Genomic DNA, 21553 nt, shown 5'->3' on the forward strand with positions numbered 1-21553 from the left:
GTTAAGTTATAGATGCTCACATACTTTAGTTGAAACTGCTTATGCATATGAATTCACTTAACCTTGTGGTCAATTCCTTGCTAATTCAACCGAATGCATAATTCTTGGAGTTGGGTTATTATATGTACCCACTATGGATTAAATCTTGTAAGTACCTTCATACTCATGCTGCTTTTATAGGTTTGCAGATGAGGAAAAGTTAGTTTCCGACTACTTTATGCCAACCGATGCTAGCGACGGGCAAGAGTAATGCTATCTACTCGTGCGATGTTGTTTGGGTGGTCAATGGTTCCATCCATCTTTGTTTATAGGAAAATTTTGTTTTCCGCTGCATAGTATCTTTATGTGGCTAGAAGGCGAGTCTGTTCTTTCATCCTCCTAGCATTCGTGTTTGGTACAATGTTGTAAATTGTAATCACTTAAGACTAGTAATATAATTTCGTTACTTGCTCTTTATTAAATTCTGTTGTGATGATATATGTTGGAAAGACGTGTGTTTCGATCTTAGGTATAAAACACATATCGGGACTACCGAGATTACATTCTGATTAATCATTATAGTTATGATTATGTAAATGATTGATTTAATGATTAATTAGAAATTAATTTGGACGGTTCCTCATAATTTTCTTGCCATTATCCTATTTCAATTCATTTTTATTTTCTTTTCAGCTCCCAGGCCAAGTAAAAGGGTGGGTTTGCCCCTGGACTACGGTGTGGTTGTCGAGCACCGTGAGCTCACCGTTTCCCATGTCAGCAACAATTTCTTTAAACAATATTATTTTACTAGAAAATTGCAAAAAAATAATATCTAAATTTTGATATTTGCAAAAATAAGTACCTATCGGCAGACTTGGCCAAGTGGGCCTGATGGGCTGGCCCGACATGGGCATGCATAGGCACGGCCCATTAGGCCTGTCTACAAAATCAAGCCGTGTCGTGTCGGCCCGCATGCTAGAGGCTTGGCCCATGGCACGACTCGGGAAGTACAATATCGTGTCGGGTCAGCACAGGCACGACTAACACAGCGACGATGCAATGGACGAGTGGGTGGTGCGACGGAGCTCGAAGGAGCGACGGCGGGACGAGGCTATGGCTGGGTTGGGCGGGGCAGAGCTCTAGAGCTTGGAGGAGTGGTGATAGGATGGAGTGACCGATCGAGTGGTGTAATTGGGCCGGGCTAGGCCAGCATGGCGTGCCATGGTGTCGGCCCAACCTGCCTATCCCTTGGGTCGTGCCTACAGTAGCGGACCTCATGCCAACCTAGGTGGCTAGCTTTATCTGTCATCACGCAGAGTGTCGACTAGGGATTTGTTAACGCTCCGTGAGCCGACATGCTATATGGTAGTGAGCCCTAGGGCCTGTCATCAATAGGTCATGTATCCTATAGATGATATTCAAAAAAATTATAATTTTGTATATGATCTTGGATGGAGATGATCTTTACGTAAAAATTATACCTATCAACGTTATCTTCAATTTTATAATTGAACACTTTTTCATTTAAAACCATTAAATAGCCAAAAATGGTTATAGTTTCCCCTATCGATGGAGTTGTAGCCGACGACAGAGGTGTGGGCGGGGCAGACCTAGAAAATTTGACCCCCAAGTTTCCTAGCTTTTTCCCAAAACACCTTTCTCTCGTAGTACACTTCTACCTACCACTGAGGGTATTTTAGTCCATTTTCTTCTTCATTCATCAGATGGCCGCGGCGCCTTTATGACTTAATTTCACCTCGATGTAAGCTTGATGATGGTGCCATGTACTCCTCCAGTCCTTCCACGGTTTTGAGGCCATACCGCTAAACTCTAGCACGTTTCTCAAAGCGTGACTAGCTGTCATTTGCTTCCGCCTGAAGCTAGCGCTCCAATGATGACGTGTATCCTCTATCTTGCGATCTTGACCATCGGCAAGTCTCTCCCGCTCTGGATCCATTAAGTCATCTTGTCACTTGCACCGATATCCCCTTCGTTTGACTTTACCAACACGCCATCTTCACCCTCCGTTTCACGCTTTACTTGACCTTTATGTGTAGAGCTGGGATTACCCTTGACTCCGTCTGGCCCTACTTGATCGTCCGGCACCAAGCACCTGCTTAGCCCCGATCATCCGCTGTCAATCGCCAAGTTGCATCTGTCACATGCACACCTTGAAATAAGCAAACACATTTTTCTACACTCCAAAACATCTCCAGGTTAGCATTAAAATAAAAACTTTATTCAGAACACATCCTGCAAAAAACGTGAACACCGGATGTTCTGGTGTGTTATGCTCCTGAACACCGGACCATACGGTGAGTGTAACACTATCTGTTCTAGGAAAACTTTGCTCTCTGTAAGCAAATATCCGGTGAAAGCTTTCGGTGATCTCATGTCCATCACCGGATAATCCGGTGTGTGTGGCAATCCATCGAATCACACTTCTACAACCTCTCTATAATAAAAGTTCTGATGCATTCTCCGATGTTCACAATCTCAGCACCGGACTATTCGACGTACATAATCAAACTTGGCGTAAAAAATCTCCTCTCTATAGAAAATACTTCGGCGTTCTTAAAGTCCATCACCGGACCATCCGGTGTTTACTTTCATTTCTGCTTCTGCACTAAAAATACTCCAATGACACCCTCCGTTATAGCCACAACATTCACCGGATCTTCTGATGCATTGATCTCCAATTTTGTATGAAAAATTGCTCTCTAGAAGAAATAGTCTGGCGAGTACACACAGCTCACACCGGAACTTCCAGTGAATAGCGGAACATTCGATGTTCACATCGAAATTTTTGGTATGTGTAATTTTTCTACGTACAGAGATGAATTTGTCAATTCCAAACACCGCCAACTCAAGTTAGACACGAACAAAAATAAGCATCAATAAACATATGCTAACCAAGTTAAAGACATATCAACTGTTGTCAATATCTCATCATATGCAAACCAATCACTTCTCCTCTTAATTTCTCAATAATATTACACTTGTTGATAACGGAAAACTTTTTACCTTCTTGAAGGTGGTTTTGATTTGTTCGGCAGGACTGTAGATCAAATCCGCACAACAGAGTAAGTAAATGCTGCAATATCAACATGCTGCGATCTTAACTTGGATGGCCCAATCATCATTGGAGGTACTACTAGCAGATAACAAAATAAAACCATATTCTTCATTAAAATGAAACCATCTGTTGGTTGCACATGGTAACTAGTAATAGCGGCTACTTCCATGACGTCACTAATTGAACTGTGTAAGAACAGTACAATTTCAGACTCTCATATTATGGGATCTGCTTTACATTTTTTAAGATAAATTTGGAGTAATTTACGTGTCCATATTTCCATGGTTCTGACATGTTTGATCATGTAGGTATGATTATTATTTGTTGCCCTGCAGTAATATGCTGCATGTGTCATGATGACATCGCAGTTTTCATGACAAATACTGTAATCTTCGTCACCAATTCAGATACTGCTCAGCTTGCAGAGACCTTTGCCGAGCTTAACTGCAAGACAAAAGTATGAAGTCATTACTGAGTTGACATGCTCATAATCTTGCGATACAAAAGAAAATTTCAGATACCGCGTCTTTTTAACAGGCTGTATTTGTCTCTGTTACATTAAATGGTGATCTCAAGAATCAGTTTGTGGAAACAACTGTTTGTTTTGATACAATGTGCAAGGTGAATCTTGTGGGATGCACTAGCAATTCAGCAATGCTAAATTTCGGATGCAGCATACAAATTTCATATCCTGACAAGTTTATATGATAATTTGCTTTCAGGTGAATTCTCAGCTTATAAGCAATGTTTGCCTTGATGCAGTCTGAGCTGGGAAGGTAAATTGCAATATGCTTAATTCACAATGAATTGAAAATATCGGAATGTCTGGCCATTTGTTTTTTAGAGTTAGGAGGGAATACCTGATTATTGTATTTACTCTGGTTATCTTTTTCTTATCTGACAGTACTACTATTTTGTTCGCTTGATGGGTCGCAAAGCATCTCATGTTGCCTTGGAGTGCGCGCTTCAGTCACACCCAAACATGGTCTGGTTTGATCAAATGAAACAAGTGAGCAGTGTTAGGATTGTCTTTGCTAATTTTCTCCATTCATGTCATCTTAGGAGAGGAGGTGGCGTTGTCAAAGCTCACACTGATGGAAATTACAAACTAGATATGTGATGGAGTAGAAGCAAGAGCAGCACAAGGTCTGTACAATTCATTGGTTGTTTCACTTGAAGAAATTAATTGAAGAATGGTTTGAGCATAGCTCAATTAACCCAAACATTTACAACTTTGTGGCTTCTGATATACTGGATATTAATTTTCAGGGAAGTACCATGGAGTGCTAATTATTCCCGAGGGGCTGATCGAAAGCATACAAGAAATGTATGCACTCATTCAGGTACATCTTAATTCCTACGACTAAAGCATAGGATGAACAATCTGCGTTCTCTTACATCTTACCAGTTTTCGTTCTGAATATTTCAGGAATTAATAATCTCTACAGTAATAATGTTCCTAAGGATGACATTCCATCTCAACTTTCTCCGTGGGCCGCTGCCTTGTTTAAGTTCTTGCCGCCTTTCATCAGGAGTGAGGTCTTACATTACTTGAATAATTGATTGGTTCTTAGTACTAAAATTTTACTTAAATAAATGGTGCTCTCAAGATCGGAAACATTTTGTGTTCAGTTGCTCCTGCATGAAGAATCTGATAACTCAGCACAGCTATCCCAGGTTTACAGAATGCTCAGCAGAAATGAACAAAAGAACAGTGAGTTCCTCTACAATACGAGAATATACCATATAGCATTTCTAGAAGCAGCACTTTTTATGTTTTGATGTTGTTGATTGATTTTCAGAAATAAGGAAAGTACGAGGGAAGAAAATTCAGTTCAGTCTGCCACTTCTTTGGCTCACAAGCTCGAGGATCACTACCATCGAATTTGATTGTGATTATGCCTATGTAAGAAGCAAATCAAAATAACTTCATTAGCTATAAACCAACAAGATCTTGTTCTCTAAAAAGGTAAACAAACAATCTGTATGGCGGTGGCGGGCCTCTAAAAGTTTAAGAATGCAGATCCTTGGCCATGTCTGTGTGCACATACTAGCAGCTGGGTTGAATGGTTGCATGGCCACCATAGCAAATCTGAAGGACTCGACAGACAAGTGGCGATGCGCTGCAGTTCCTCTAACAGTGTGCTCTTCTCGTCTGATGCTTTGTTCTCTTTCTGAATTATGCTCAAGTAACCAATGTCAAGATTGTAATGTGATGCACCGTCAATACCAGGCAATGATGAGTGTGAGGAGGCACTTGCGTGGTCCTGGAGCTGTTCCTATCGGAAAGCCAGCCATTCATCCATCTCCAATTGACCTGAAAGGAACTCATATGCGTAAGTCGAAATTTACAGTTACAGCACATTAAGTCATGCTCCCAAAATACAAAACCCCATTTCTTTTCATTTTTGTCCTCCGTGCTTTACCTAGAGATTGAACCCTGAAATGTTTGAATGGCATTAAAGAATTCGAGATTCAAGTTGTGCTGTATTCATTCGCCCTGTAAAATGTAGGAAACATTAACAAAGAAATTGAACTCATGGCTAGAAAATAAATTATAATAATAATAACAATAGGCAACAGCACGTAAATAGAAATCTTGATTTTTGCTTAATTTTCAGGACCACCAAAAACATAGCTACATCAATTTGTTCTAAAAACATTGAATTTCACAGTGACTCTGCAAATTCAGGAAAAAAAAGGAAAGGTATAAACAAACTCATTTTTTCTCACATTACTCAGATTCCTGAGGGAGAAAGCCTCAAGCTTTCTGTTAGATGACTTCTACAGATCTCCAGGAAGCATTCAGTTTGAGGGACCTGGCGCAGACGCCAAGCCGATCACATTGACAATCGAAGATCAAGACTACCTGGGCGAGATCGAGATATTGCGAGACTACTTGCAGAAGGTTTGCGCATGGAAAACCTGCATCTGATATGTATGTACCAGAAAATCATTACCTGTTGTTGAAACTTTGTTGAACCTGATTTATCAGGTGAGGACCATTCTGAAGCCTGGATGCTAAGGGAGATTATGAAGGCAGCAATAAGCTCGATCGCGTCAGTAAAGGACGTGCCGAAGGTCATGTAACCCCCCCCCCCCCCCCCCCAACACTGAGCTTCCCCTCTACCATTTCAACTGATTTTGATCTTCATCAGATAAGCAACTTTTGTCAGTCAACATCTGTCTGTCATGTGACATCACCCCAGTTTCTAGAACTGGTTGAGAATCATCGGTGCCTTCTACGGCTACTGATCTTTGGTAGTTTGTTTTGTTTCGTATTCATTTTTGCTGGTGACAAGCCTAGAACCTGATCATTTATGTCAATAAACAGTGCACTGAAGTGCATATAAGCAGATAGCGGATATGGATAAACACATAGGCTGGCTTCCTGCCTAAAGTGTTCACATATTTGGAACTTTTTAGGGAATATCGCCCGCAGGATTGCCCATGTTTGCATGGAAAAAGAGTTTATCCTATAAATGTGGCTTTTTTCTTCATAAAGTGTTTGTAGTTTCTCGAAACAGGAGTGTAACCAACACTTTGGAGATCTATAAAATAGCATCATGCACAAAAATGCACCGGAACCTGCACTGCCATAGGCTCAGAGCACACAGGCAACTTCACACATCTAAAGACGGTCCTTCTCACTGTAAAAATCTGTATAAACTGAGAGAAACATTACGAAAGCTCTATAGAATTTGCATATACGTTACGGCAATCTCAGAAAAAATCCATGACATGGATGGCATATTTGATCCTCATTTCCCTGGGCAAGGCAGGGAGCATGCATTCAGGCGGCAAAGTGCCTACACACAAGATATATGAAGTCTGAAACTGCAAAAATATGCAATTACATGTATCGAAGTATCCAAATTCTTTTTGTTGTTGAAAATTCAGATTTTTCAGACTCGACAACATATTTTCCCATCGCCTCATACTAGTGACAGGAAAATGGTGCCCTTAAGTGGCACCATTTCACTCTTTTGGTGATATCCTCGCACGTTGATGTGGAGCTTGGTGACTTTGCAACATGGAAACAAGCCATGGTCTGGAAAGGAAGGAGATAACTTGATGCACATCAGCGATCACATCTGCTGGAAACCAACCTACAGGGAAATGCAACAAGGATTGATTAAAATTGAGTCGTAGAATGTGTTCTTCATGAACTAGCATCTGTGCCTCTGCCCCATAGTGCACAGTCCCTAATGGACCGGAATGGGCTCCATGTGCATGTACTTGTTTAATGGGAATCATTATGTGTCCACAACCTTTGGTTTCATGAACATCATTAATTGTAATACAGATAGTATGAGCTATTTGCAAAATGTATAAGAGGCAGAAAATGAGTGCCAATTGTGCAAATAGGCTCAAAGGATTTACCATAGCAAGTCAAGAATACGGATGCCACTAAATCAGCTACTACTACATCCTGGCTCTAAGCAGTGCAGTCGGTCCAGTTACAATGAGAAGTTCGGTAAAAAATTGTGCATGTTTTGATTTACAGTGACCTCCATGTAGCACCGACATAAGAATTTTTTTGTTACTGTGAGAGATATAACCTTATCTACATGGTGAAGGTTAACTTTATATGACTGTTCCGCTAGGGATTAAGGCATCCTTAATCACAGTGACAATGCCACTTTTGATGAAGTATCCTTCTGTCTCCCTTACTGCTTCTTGGACATTGTCAAAGTTGATTATCTGTAAAAGCAAAGAATGATCAATAGGTAACAAAATAAACAGTTTTCATTACCTTCTCTGGAGAAGTGCGATACAATTTGAACAAAAATGCATATGATTTCCATTGATATTTCAATTTTCTTTTAGCAACAGAGGGCCTACAACTCAACATGGTAATACTCTAATGGCCATATGGGAAAGCAGATGCATGATCATGTCATCTAGCTTTTGAAAAGAAACATCACTAGGAAACAACAGTTACTATCTTTTAAAAAATGACGAAAAAACAAAGAGAAACCTTTTTATATTTAAATGAAGATGCTGGATTACTTCCTCTTTTTTCTCCAAAGTAATGAATAGTTGAACAATAGTCAATAGATACACAAAATATCAGCTGCTTAAAAAGAGTTAGATATGTATAAAATACCTTCACATTTTCTCCGATACGAGCATTCTTGTCGATTATTGCTTTTCTGATATGCGCATTCTTCCCGATACCAATGGGAATGCCACCAGTCTCCGAAAGGACTTTCTTATCATGTTCGGTCTGAACAAAAAGCATGATAAGTTCTCACAAGACATACATGGCACAATATTAGAGTTCTGTTTGACTTTATTTTACCTCGTAATAGTCTGCACCCATTAGCAAAGAGTCCTCTATCACTGCACCTTCAAAAATGCAGGAACGGAGTCCAACCACGGAATGGTTGATTGTGCAATCCTAGCCAAAAGAAAGGTAAAAGGGGGCAAAAATAATAATAAGAACGAATTTAGGAAGTCTGTGCATTGAAATGTGAGAAACTACATAGAAGCAATGACAAATGGATCCAATGAATTAACTAAAAAGACCCTAAAATGCATTAATACAAAAGCCTCTGAAAACAATATAAAGCAATACATTGGAAAACATGTGAAAAAGCTCCTTACTTTAATAACACAACCTTCACCAATAACACTGTCTGTCACATCAGCATCGAGAACCTTTGAAGGAGGCAAGTATCTAGGTTGCGTATAAATTGGAGCAGAACGGTCATAGAAGCTGCATAAAGAATGTTTGATCAAAATAAGTAGGTAGTGAATCTAGAAAAATACACCCTCCTAACTTCTTACTGTAGACATATGTAAACCGTACCTAAAATCTGGTACAGGCTTCTTCGTTATTCCCAAGTTTGCATTATAAAATGCCTCGATAGTACCAATATCTTCCCAGTAACCATCATATAAGTAAGCTTGAACCTATCAAACACAATTGCAGAATAAGCAAACATAATAATATGGAATATGGATATCGGAGCCAAGCAAAATAACTAGTACTAAGTACACAAAGCAAAATCTCTGAATAAATGATGTAACTGCAATATTTCGATTGACTAAAATACCCAAATTCACAATGAACCGAAAACAGAGGGAAAGAAAACAAACAAGTTTCGAGAGAATGGCATACCCTCATTCCAATTTCTGTTGCGCCAGGAATGACCTCACTTCCAAAGTCATTTGCTGCAGGTAAGTTTTCTCGGAGAAGCCGAAGCATCACATCTTTGCTAAAAACATAGATTCCCATACTAGCAATATAAGGCAATTCCTTGGCCCTCTCAGGATCAAGGCCCAGTATAGTGGTGTCAACCTGCAAAATTAAAACGATCAGCAAATAACTGAAAAGCCCAATTACATAAGTAAATAGCTTCGACTATCAGGGTGAATAAGTCTTGAGATGAAAAGGGCTTATCATGTTTGTACCATCATTGATTTCAACTTCTCTCCTTTGGGTTTTTCTGCAAACTCAACTATCCTCCCTTCATCATCAATTTTCATAAGACCAAATGCAGTTGCACGTTGTTCATCCATTGGCAGGGCGGCAACAGTTATATCAGCATCTGTTTCTCTGTGGGCTTGAATGAATTTCTGGTAGTCCATACGGTACAGGTGATCGCCAGCCAGAATAAGGAACTCCATAACATTGTGCTCCTCGAATAGCCACAAATACTGACGCACAGCATCTGCAGTACCCTGAGATGGGAAGAAGCAAAACAAATCAGCACAACAGTTCACAAAGTGCCATGGGGGAATTTTAGTACAGAATGGACAAAACATGTAAGTGGGCACCGGAAGAGACAATCATTTGCTTCGTATATTTTTCACGCATCATTGTTAACTTTAGTTCCAGCCAAACGCAACTATTTGACCCTCTAAACTCGTGAGAACTTATAAAGACAAATTCCACTTATTAAACACCAAGTGCTGATGTGACAAAGTACAATAGTTCAAATCAATTGCCAAGAGATGCATTAACTCTAATAAATATCTGTTAACCAAAGCAGGAGATAGACACAACGCTATTTTATTTTGATCAACTAAAGTGTTCATATCAATTATTTCTCCCCTACTGTTTTACGGACCCTCTGAAGTTTAACTACGAAGTGAGTGATATTTGCACACCTGTGCAGCTGTATTTGTTGCCCAAATTAAAACACCAATCCATTTCGCAAATAGTTTAAGGACAAAATAGATAAGATTAGTCATCCAAGGGAGCAATAATACACAGAAGCTGAAAATGCAGTGATGTGCCTGATACTAAAGATTAGCATGCCAAGACAGAATGACATACTGTGATAGATATATTCGAAGTCAAAACGACTAAGATACCTGAAACCAGTTAGGATTCTCCGGGCTCTGCTCCGCTGCAAGGACTTCAACGAATCCCTCGTTCTTGTACCCACCAATGTTGCTCCCATAGGCCCTCGAGAGGTGGCGATTGAGCGAAGCCGAGTTGAACTGCGTCAGCACATAGATCTTGGACACATTGCTGTTCAGGCAATTGCTGACAGGGATATCTATGAGCCTGTAGTTGGCACCCAACGGCACCGCCGGTTTCGCCCTCTTCTTCGTCAGCGGATACAGCCTTGTCCCTGCGCCACCTCCAAGGATGATCCCAAGAACACTCTGCAGGGATAAATGAATTACATAAATTACATGAAATTGTGCCAGAACATTCAGTGACTGAGTACGGATGAACTGGTCCGGCACTGCTACCCCAGGTTCTATCAGAAAATCTAATAAAGTGAACGGCAAAGTACAACCTCTAGATCTTAAGCCGATTATTTAATACAATCCATGGACCACGCATAGATCCTTGACGTATAAATTGAAGGCCTCCCACCAACTATCATCGCTAAGGTGTGTCATCCAGCAACTAACATAGAAGAAGTGTCGCTATCATCTTTCCATCATTTCTTAGATCATAGTGAAATTCAAGGAAACCAATGCAAAAAAAAAAAAACTGTACAACATATATGGACATGGAAAGGCAGTTGAAATTGAACGTTTTCTTACCCATCTGAAAAAATAAGAAAAAAATTACTGATCCAAATGAATCAAATAAGATAAGGACTCCGTTATCGAACTCCAAGAACGACCCTTCGATTTCCCTACTTTGCACACCAAAAGATTCGATCTTTTCCCACGTAAACGCGCAAAGTACATCTCGAAATCGCAGCAAGTACTACTGAAAGACCAAAGGCGAGAAAAAGAAATCGCCGACGCGAAAAGATGAAAATCTTGGGGGACCCATCCGACCCCTCCTCCCCCAAGATGGCACTTTTGATCGCCTACCGTGCTGGCGTCCGGATCGAGGCACGTCTGCGAGCTCCGCGAGTCCGACACGGCCATCGGCGAGAACACAAACGACCTCCCGGCCGGCGCCGCCGCCCGCAGCCACCTCCCGCCGGCGCTGCAGCGCCAACCGGGCGACCCCGCGCCGCGGCGGCCGAGGCCGAGATCGCCGGGGGCAGAGAATGCGGCCGGTATCGGGGCCCTGTAGGTGGCGGCCATCGCGCCCGTCACCGTTGCCATCGGCGGTGGGACAGAGCGAGCTCGCAGCGACGGCCGAGCGACGGTGGTGGGGCACTGACCGAGGAACTGACACTGTGGAGTTTCGGAGGCTCTGCAAGTTTCGGAGGCTTTTCTGCTTTCTTCCTTTTTGTGTCACTGGTGCGGTGATCTGCAGGGAATGATATGTCTGCATCCCAGCGACGGGGGCATCACTGAAATGACCAAATTGCCCTTGTGAGTTTCTCTCTGAATTTCTTTTCAAGCTTTTGTTTTGTTTTGTTTTGTTTTGCAAGGCCATCACCGATGGTCTTGAGGTTTAGGGAGTGAGAGTAAGCATGGGTGGCAGATTAAATTGATTTTCAAGGCATTAATATTTAGTGATTAACTTGGAGGGTTCTAGACGTGCCACGACAAAAATGAACATGTTTAACAATTCCGTGTGTTTTGTTCGTTAGCATCGCAAGTGTGTATGAATTTCCAACACCATATGGATGGTGTTGAAAATACTAAGTAAATAACTAATTTTGTCTAATACTAAGAAGTTGTGTTTAGTTTATTTTGATGTTTAAAAGCACAGTGACACATCATATTGTTTGTATATGGTGTTTTTTCCATAACCTTTTGTATTACTGTTTGTCGGTAAATCTTGTCCTCAACTATCAAACAAAACTAGGAAACAGAAAGAGAAACTGAAAAGTGGTAACGTTGCACTAAGGCAAAAGATTTTGTTAAATAAGTTATGCGCATTTTGTCACTAATGTATTTCAGGACACATGATTCATTACGATTCAATGTTCAAGGTATTTGTTTGTTTCTTTACAAAACAGAACATATCTGTGAATATTATTAGGTAAGAATGCGAAAAGTAGGAAGTTGAATAGTGATGATCGTGCACCTGAATCTTATGAAAGGATTGAGATGTCATGATTTGTATTATAAGACATTTTATAAGAGAAGTGTTAGAAAATCTAGAGTTTTGTGACCGAAAATGAGTCTTCATCTCTTGAAAGATTTGATTCTATCTCCTAGAGATTTTTAACACTATATATATGGGGCAGCACCTGTCGGTGAATCAGGAACCGAGGGTCCCCGAATCCTGAGGCCAGGTCAGCAATCCGCCACGTGGGAGAGGGCGCTCGGGTCCACAGTCAGTGGTCCCCGAGTACCCAGGTTCCCCGATGATCTGCGAAGTCTAAGTGCCGGAAAGAAAGTGCTCGGGGAGGTATACGGTGAATCCCGAGCACCCGAGTCCCCCGACGACTAGGAAAGCTAAGTATCGGGAGAAGTGTGCCCGGGGCCACGAGCGGTGACCCCCCGGGCACCCAAGTATCCCGAGGACCCATTGAAGAAAGTTCCGGGAGAGAGTGCTCGGGGCTGCGTGCAGCGGCCCCCGAGCACTCGGTCCCCCGAGGATCTGTACAAGCATGCCCGAGAGAGAGTACTCGGGGAGGTGAACAGTGACCCCCGAGCACTCGGTTCCCCGACGACCCAGGAAGCCCCTCCGTCAGTGGCCCCCACAGGGGCCACTGATGAGGTGTCAGCCAGTCAAAGGCCCGAGGCCGCATTTAAGAGCGTGCGTGGCCTGTCACTTCCAACTGCTCCCGTCATGCTCGGTGTCAGTTCCTGCCACATTCTGGCAGAAGGACATGGGGACATTAAATGCACGGGTCCCATCCCGTGCCATCCGGCACGTCTCGGGATAACGTCATGAGGGCCGAGGCGTTCCGTCTGCCGTGCTGCTATGGCAGGAGAACAAGACAGGGCGGGCACGCCGGGCCGCTCTGCGGCTGCCCGGTGGGCCCTCTCCACAGCGCTCGTTGCCAGTGCATTTATGGTGACGGATGACCCGGCGCGGGGCGTATTTTCCACCCCGGTCACTTCGCACAGAGGCTATGATGATGCCCTTTCCATTTATGGTGCCTTGGAACTCGTGCCCTCCTATTCGGGGCACGCTACTACCGGCAGGTATTTAAGGCAGCCGGCAGCACGGACAAAGACAGGTGGTTCTGGCTCAGGAAAGGTTGAAGAAGTTAAGGAAGTAGAGAAGATCGAAAAGCCCAAGAGCACCCAAAGCCAACAGATACACACAGACTGAAGAACAAGTAGCCCCAGGCTCTAGGATAGACAAACATTCTTGTAACCAGCAACATCCTTGAGGGACATTCTCAGGGCATTTATAGTATCCATACAGGAGTAGGGTGTTACGCCTCCGTACGGCCCGAACCTGTCTAAACCCCAGTGCATTTACTTCGTTCCGCACTAGATCATTCCACCCCGCCAGCCATCGCATTTATACCCATTTATTTCTCCGGCAAACATATTCAGGATCATCCCTCCGGCCGAATCTCTAAAAAGGGGTCCCTCAGGATCCCTGCGATAGGAGTTAACCCTCCGACAGCACCCCTCATTGCAAACATAGATGAATAAAGGATATATGGTTTTTTCTCTATATAGTGTCTCTCTTTTACAATCGTTCTCTCGAGGAATCATTGGACTACACCCAGTAGCAATGGTTTCTCAACATGTTATCAGCACGAAGCTCTGCTGGAGACCAAGCTATCGAAATGGATCTGCACTGCATCGAGCGGGTAGGTCATGGCCTAGCCTATATACCCTACGTGACACGAATCTACTCGCAAGAATTGAAAGGTACGATCGATTTGGTACATATTGTCGCTACTACTGTCTTTGCTTCTAAATAGATCTGAAATCGCATGAACAGTAGTGTATATGCATAAACAGTAGCGCGTATTCATGAACAGTTGTGTGCAATCTATACATCGCAATGAACACGGCGTAGCTAAGCTGGTGGGGCCCGTAACCGCTGGCCAAAAATCGGCGGCCACCCTCAAGCACTGAACGCAGTGGCTCAAAAGCCATCGCCACAGATCTACAGGCACACCGCCGGTATGGAAGACGGTGGCCTTCTAGCTTCGCCGTGCCACGGGGCCAATGGATCCACTCGCCTTCACCACCAGACCGCCCCTGCACGGGCTCTCCGCACCGCTGGCTGTTAAGGTACGCCGCACTGGCAAGCTGCCGCCCGAAGTCGATCTGTCATCAGCTAGCCGAGCAGCGTCGTCGCCGAGGCCGTCGCGCACCCAGCCCAAAGCTGTCATTGTGCGGCCTGCCGTCGCCAGCGTTGTTGGACGCCTCCCGAAGCTGGCTGCCTGAAGTCCAGCCGTCGCTGACCAGCCGAGCAGCGCCGTCGCCAAGACGGTCGCACGCGCCGCTCGCAACGCACCGCGCTCCGCCTCGCCTGTGCACGCCCGCCATGCTCTGCATCGCCCGCATGCGGCCGGGCCGCCAACCGGGCAGCACGCCGCCCCCTCACGGGCAAAGTGCACTGTCGAATGGTGGCCACCGAAAGTGCCGAGTGGTGGCTAGGGTTTCCAAACCCTAGACGTCCCTTGTATAGAGGCGCACAGGTCGGTATGGGTCGGGCCATCCCAAATGCTAGCAGGTCGGCCCAATAAAGAAGAAGAAAACCGATGAAAAGAAAAGGAAAAGAAAAAAAAATTGAATTATGCTTCTAGCCCCCTGGTTTTTCCAGTATTTGAGCGTAATCCTAAAATTTTGCGTTTAGGCCCCTGTTAACTTTGAAAATTATCTAGAAGCCCTATGTTTGCATAGAAATACCCCTGGAATTTGCTTTTGTATTTGTTTTAGTATTTATGTAGTACTTAATTCCGTTATTATTGTTTCTATTATGTTATTTTTTTTACTATTTAAACTGCCTATTATGCGTTTAAATCCAGTAAAATTCATGTAATAGCATAGAAAATACTAGAAATTTGCAATAATCATATTTAGTAACTCGATGCAACCTTACTAGTAGTAATACTTGTGTCATTTAAAATATGAAGATGGTTGGCTTCACGAACAAGGAGTTCGAAGAGTTGTGTGTAGATACCTGCAACCATCTCACTTGGGTATCAGATGTCCGGATTGTACTTGGAGCTAAAAAGCATCGCACTGCCATTGGCCTAGGAATAAGTAGTGCAATGGTTCTCACAGAGGATGAAAATGATCAGGCATTCATTTTCTCCACCACCATCTCTCCCCTACTTTGAAGGATGAGTATATGGCAATGACCAGCGCTAAGGCACTATGGGACACACTGCAAGAGCGTTTTGAGCGCTTTAAGTACACCATCAAGCCTCTCACGGAGCAACAATGGGCCCGGCTCTGCTTTTGTGACTTTAAGCGTGTTAGAGAGTACAACTCCGCGTTGTACGGCATTTGCACACTACTGTGTCTCTGTGGGAAAGAGATCACATAAGAGGAGAAAATTGAGAAGACTCTCTCCACTTTCCACCCGAATGTGGCAGAATTCGCACGCAATCACCGTCAATCGAATTATAAGAAGTATTCTGAATTGATTGATGTGTTGCAACTCCATGAAGTTCATGATGAAGTCATAAATAAGAACTTTTTATCCCAGCCGCAAGGGAAGAGCAGTGGCCTAGAAGTCAATCATAGCTTTTTCAAAGCACGCAAGAACCGCGATAAGAAATGGGAGAAGGGAGGAAAGAAAGTGGTGATAGACAAAGTCAAACCTGGTGATGACAATGTCAAGACAAAGAAAGAAGTCAAGCCATATAGTGAGCAGAACAGACATGCTATAAGTGCGGTTTTTGGAGCCATTGGTCCCGAATCTGCAAAGCACCAAAGCATATTGTAGAAGCATACCAGAAGAAGAAAAAGGAGTAGACTGAAGCACACCTCACCATTGCAGTGGGGATGGAAGTGGATAAAGCAACAATAGTTGAAAGGGAAGCATCTCACATGGAAGTTGATAACGCTCCCGCACTGGCAGTGAAAGACCTCCCAATGAAAGATGTGGATGCCTCTACTTTGTCCTCCTCCACTACCATAGATGATGCAATAATGGATGAAGCGAAAAAGAAAGCCATTGAAGATGAAGTGGCCGGATATTTCACGAACTCTATCTAGAATTAGAGTAATTAGATATTTACTTAGTTGCTAAATTAGAAGGATTAAATGATTGAATGAGAGCTCAAGAAGAGCAAGCTTAGCTGCAAATAATATTTTTTGGTATAGAATATGTGCAGCGTCCACATGAAGGAAGTGTGTATTGTAAATAGCGGAACCATAAACACCATCTTAAGAGAAAATATGTATTTCAGTCTATTAGAAATAGTTTAGAAAGTGATGACTGTCACTGGTAGTGATAATTATATAGTAGGTTCTGGAAGAGCCATAGTTATATTACCTATGGGAACTACTTTGTACATCGAAGAAGCATTGTTGTACCCTGAATCTAAAAGAAATGTCTTAAATTTTAAAGATATTCACGCTAACAATTTTCAGGTAGAAACTGGTGAAGAAGATGGTAGGGAGCACCTACTCATTACTAAGCGTGATAGTGAAGTGAGAATACTAAAAAAATGTTCCTCCATGAGCAGTGACTTATACTACACTCATATTAAGGCACCTAAAGTATTCACTACCTCGAAGACTGTGTTTCATAGTGCAGAATTATTCTCCTTATAATATTAAGTCACCCTGGTCTTTGAATGATGAGAAACAAGGTCATGGCATAAATATGAAGAATTTCCCGAATCAGGAAGAATTTATATGCCCTGTATGTGCTACCCGGAAATTAATTATAAGACTGTCTACCTTGAAGGTACAAGATGAAATCCCTGCATTCCTGGACTGAATCCAGGAGGATATTTGTGATCCTATTCAGCCGCTTTCTGGCATGTTTGAACACTTTATCGTATTAATAGATGCATCATCGAAGTGGTCGTGTGTATGTCTATTACCTACTCGCAACCACGCATTCGTAAAGTTGATCTCACTGATCATACAAATCAGGAATATTTTTCTTGGCCAACGAGTGAAGTCCATCAGAATGGACAACGTTGGGGAATTTACTTATAAAGCGTTCGATGATTATTGCACTGGTATGAGAATTAAAGTTGAACATTTTGTACCGCATGTCCACACTTAGAATGGACTAGCCGAAGCACTGATTAAAAGAATAAAGTTTATTGCTAGACCTTTGTTACAGCATTATAATTTGCCTGCTACATGTTAGGGATATGCAGTCTTACATGCAACAGATCTCACTAATTATAGACCATACCCCTATAACATTCATTCAACTATGCAACTAGTGCAAGGGATAATTCCAAAAAATTCCCATTTACAAACCTGGATGAATGGTTCATGTGCCGATATCGCTGCCACAGCGAACCGCTATGGGGCCTTGCATACGGCCCGCTTTGTTGACTGCATATTTGATGAAAATAATTTTCCATCATTAGGGGGAGGAAATATACCCTTAGATGAAAAATGTCGGGAAATTATACGGTAAGCTGAAGGAATTGCAGCACATGATCCTTGCACTAGTGAAGCAAATGATGAAGTACAGAAAATCATCGATTTATAGAAATTAAAAACAATCTACTTGATTATTTTTGTGATTTGAAGAGCGTGACTAAGTCGCATGTGCCTGCATGCAATGCACCGGAGAGGGTGGAAGTAGCAAAGGAAGGTACCCTTCATCTTGTCCTAGGAGCTTCGAAAAATAATAAAATGACAAGAAATTCGGTTTCTCATGTCCAAATAGCCAGAGATGTCTGGTGTAAGTGGGAAATGAGAGCTTATTACAGCCGATCACAAGAGTGCCTCAAAGGAAAAAGAAAGGGAGCTAGTTGAGACCTGGTGATGGTATGGAACATCAGGTAGGCATACCGGATTTGAATTTTTCCACGCAGGAAGAAACCAGCAAAAATGCGTGCGCTGAAATTAACGCTAGTAAACTAAAGGACCTTACTCCAACAGTAAGAAATTATGAAGAACAAGATGTAGAAGCACCTAAAAGTGTAGCTCATGATGAAATAGCAATAGACTATATGAATTTAGGGGAATCCTAGAATAGAGCAACCACAATAGTTGACGCATACTTCGCAAATAAAATTGTCACAATCATAAATCATGACTCTGAGCCAGCATCACTCACTGAATGTAGTGAGGTCAGATTGGGAAGACTGATAGAAGGCGCTAACAGCTGAACTGTTGTCCCTGAACAAAAGAAAGATTTTTGGGCCAGTATACCACACACCTCCCCACATCAAGCCAGTAGGATACAAGTGGGTTTTTGTTCGTAAGATGAATTAAAGGAATGGAATTGTGAGGTACAAAGCACGACTAGTGGCACAAGGTTTCACTCAACAACCAGGCGTTGATTATGAAGAAACTTATTCCCCGGTGATGGGTGGCATTACATTTAGATATTTAATCTCAATGGTAGTCAACCTAGAGTTGAAAATGAAATTGATGGATATTGTGACCGTATATCTTTATAGGAGCCTAGATTCAGATATGTATATGAAGGTACTGAAGGAATAATAGTGCCGAATCAGGATAGAGGAACTAGACACTTTTATAGCGTATAGTTGAAGAAGTCGCTATATGGGTTGAAACAATCAGGTAGAATGTGGTACAATTGTTTGAGTGAATGTCTTCGAAAACGAGGCTACACAAATAACACATATTATCCCTGTGCATTTATAAGAAAGTCCCATAATGGATTTCGCATAATATCTGTATATGTAGATGATCTGAATATCATCGGTACAGAAGAAGAAATAGAAGAAGCAAGTTCATACTTGAAGTTTGAATTCGAAATGAAAGATTTGGGTAAAACCAAGTTTTGCTTGGGCCTGCAGCTAGAGCATGTGTCAAATAGAATCTTTGTACATCAATCAAACTACACTCAGAAGGTGTTAGAGCGGTTTGGTTTTAAAAAATTATTTCTTGCTAAAACCCCATGGTCGGAAGGGGGAGGAAGTATTGGGACCGGAATTCCCATACTAAGTGCAATAGGTGTGTTGGTGTATTTGGCTAATTGCACTATACTAGATATAGTGTTTGCAGTAAAACTACTACAGTACAGAGCCCACTAAAAAGTATTGGAAGGGTTTGAAGGATATTCTGCACTACTTACAAGGTAGCAAAGATCTAGGAGTGTTCTATCGAAAGAATTATGACCTAAGTTTGGTTAGATACGTAGATGCTGCGTACCTATCAGACCCGTATACAGTGAAATCACAGACTGCCTATGTTTTCCTATGTGGCGGAACTACAATTTCCTGTAATCATCAAAGCAAAGTCTTGTATCTATTTCAATGAACCACTCGAAAATAATAGTTTTACATGAAACCGCACGGAAATGCGTATGGCTTAGAAGAGGAATCAATCATATCAAACAGTCATGTGGTTTGAACACTACTAACACCCCTACCATTATCTATGAAGATAATGCTGCATGTGTCGTACATGTGCAATCGGGATATGTGAAAAGCAACTTAACAAAGCATATCAACCCCAAATTCTTTTATGCTCATAATTGCATAAGATGAACGAAATAAAGGTAATGCAAACCAAGTCATGTGAAAATCTTGTAGATTTATTCACTAAGTCTCTCCCCGCATCTAGTTTTGATAGATGTGTTTGTGTTATTAGGATGATGAGGCTTAGAGAGTTGCATATTTTAGAAGCAGAATTTTTACATAATACTGATATGAAGAGTTAAATCTTAGTCAAGAAAATTAAGTGCCTAAAGATAATCATGAAGATTACATGAAGTATTTCGGGTGAATTGTACTTTTTTTTTTCTTAAATAAGTTTTCCTAAAGTTTATCATGTTAAAGTTTTTAATAAGGCAATTTGTGTGATCATGTCGCGAGCTATATACTCTTTCTTCTAATTTTTTCACTAGGTTTTTGAGGAGTTTTGATAGCACATATGCATTTTGCGAGAAGTGACAAAGGGGAGTGTTAAGAAACCAAGAGTTTCACAACTAAATATGGGTCCGTCTCGATCTCTTAAAAATTCAATTATATCTCTTAGCAGTTTTTAGCACTATATATACCGAATAACACCCATAATTATAAATACAGATGAATAAAAAATAGACAGTCTTTCTCCTATATTATATCTCTATTTTGCAATTGTTCTTTAAAAAATTACTAGACTACATCTAATAACAGTAATTTCTCAATAAGAAGCACAGTGCACGGCGGAGCCAGAGCGGGCTCCTAGAGGTGTGGGCACACGCGCTCGGACACCCACTACTTGAAAAAGGAAAATCACAGACCTTGAAAATCGGTTATTATCGGTTCCGTTCTATTTTAACAAAGGAAGCTACAAGTCTCACACATGTGTTTCCTAGATTTCGAACATGCAGCCTCTTAACTCTGCGCAAGCTCTTCAACAATCTCAGCTAACAAGGATTACTAACTTGCGTAGGACAGGTATTACTTTTGACCTTTGTTAGCTAAACCTTTCACCAATTATTTGAGCATCTAAATATATTCAAATGGAAAAATTCTTAACCGATAAAGTTATAGATACCATCGAGCTATAACTTTTATATAAACAAACTTACAAATATTTCACTACAGACTTAAAACCGATACTAGTTTCTTGGCTTCAAGTCTCTTTACTATGATCAATATTACCAGTCTCATTATTTTATAAAAAGTTATGTAAAATATTAGTATAATCTATTTAGTTTGTGTTTATAAGGATAAATATTTTCCTTTTGAGCATTCTTTTCACAAACTAAATATGTGTTACAAACCACAAGCATACAAAATATTAATTATGAAAAATAATTATGATCAAAATTATTAATTGTGCAAATATTTTACATTATAATTATTAATTGTGAAAAATATTTTTCATCAAAATTATACATGCGATAATATCAAAATGGTCTCTTTAGTTTATGTTTATAGTAGAATAAATATTCCTTTTGATAATTCTTTTGCTTATATATTTATTGGAAATATATGTGTTACAAACCATAAGCATACTATTTATTAGTTGTGAAAAATAGTTTCATCCATATCAAAATTGTACAAATTTGCTATCGCATTTTTCCTAATTTGTTTTCATATTACCCCATCCATGCGAGTTCCTGAGATCAAGAGAAGGACGAAGTGTGTG

The 21553-nt window shown here is 41.4% G+C and overlaps 1 protein-coding gene and 1 pseudogene across 1 annotated transcript; one reads left to right on the forward strand and one right to left on the reverse strand.

The window, feature by feature from the left end:
* The first annotated feature begins 2815 nt into the window (after positions 1-2815).
* Positions 2816-6145, forward strand: LOC133896871 (pyrophosphate--fructose 6-phosphate 1-phosphotransferase subunit alpha-like; annotated as a pseudogene).
* Positions 6146-6781: 636 nt separating this feature from the next.
* On the reverse strand, positions 6782-11729 carry LOC133897820 (glucose-1-phosphate adenylyltransferase small subunit 1, chloroplastic/amyloplastic). The gene is made up of 10 exons (XM_062338649.1): positions 11348-11729; positions 10382-10678; positions 9476-9745; positions 9183-9362; positions 8871-8974; positions 8666-8777; positions 8361-8459; positions 8166-8285; positions 7618-7759; positions 6782-7164 (listed from the first exon to the last, which is right to left on the reverse strand). The coding sequence occupies exons 1-9, from the start codon at positions 11585-11587 to the stop codon at positions 7643-7645; spliced, it is 1539 nt and encodes a 512-aa protein (XP_062194633.1). The 5' UTR covers positions 11588-11729; the 3' UTR covers positions 6782-7164; positions 7618-7642.
* Positions 11730-21553: the final 9824 nt, after the last annotated feature.

The sequence above is a fragment of the Phragmites australis genome, chromosome 17 (genome assembly GCF_958298935.1).
Source record: "Phragmites australis chromosome 17, lpPhrAust1.1, whole genome shotgun sequence".
NCBI lineage: Eukaryota > Viridiplantae > Streptophyta > Magnoliopsida > Poales > Poaceae > Phragmites > Phragmites australis.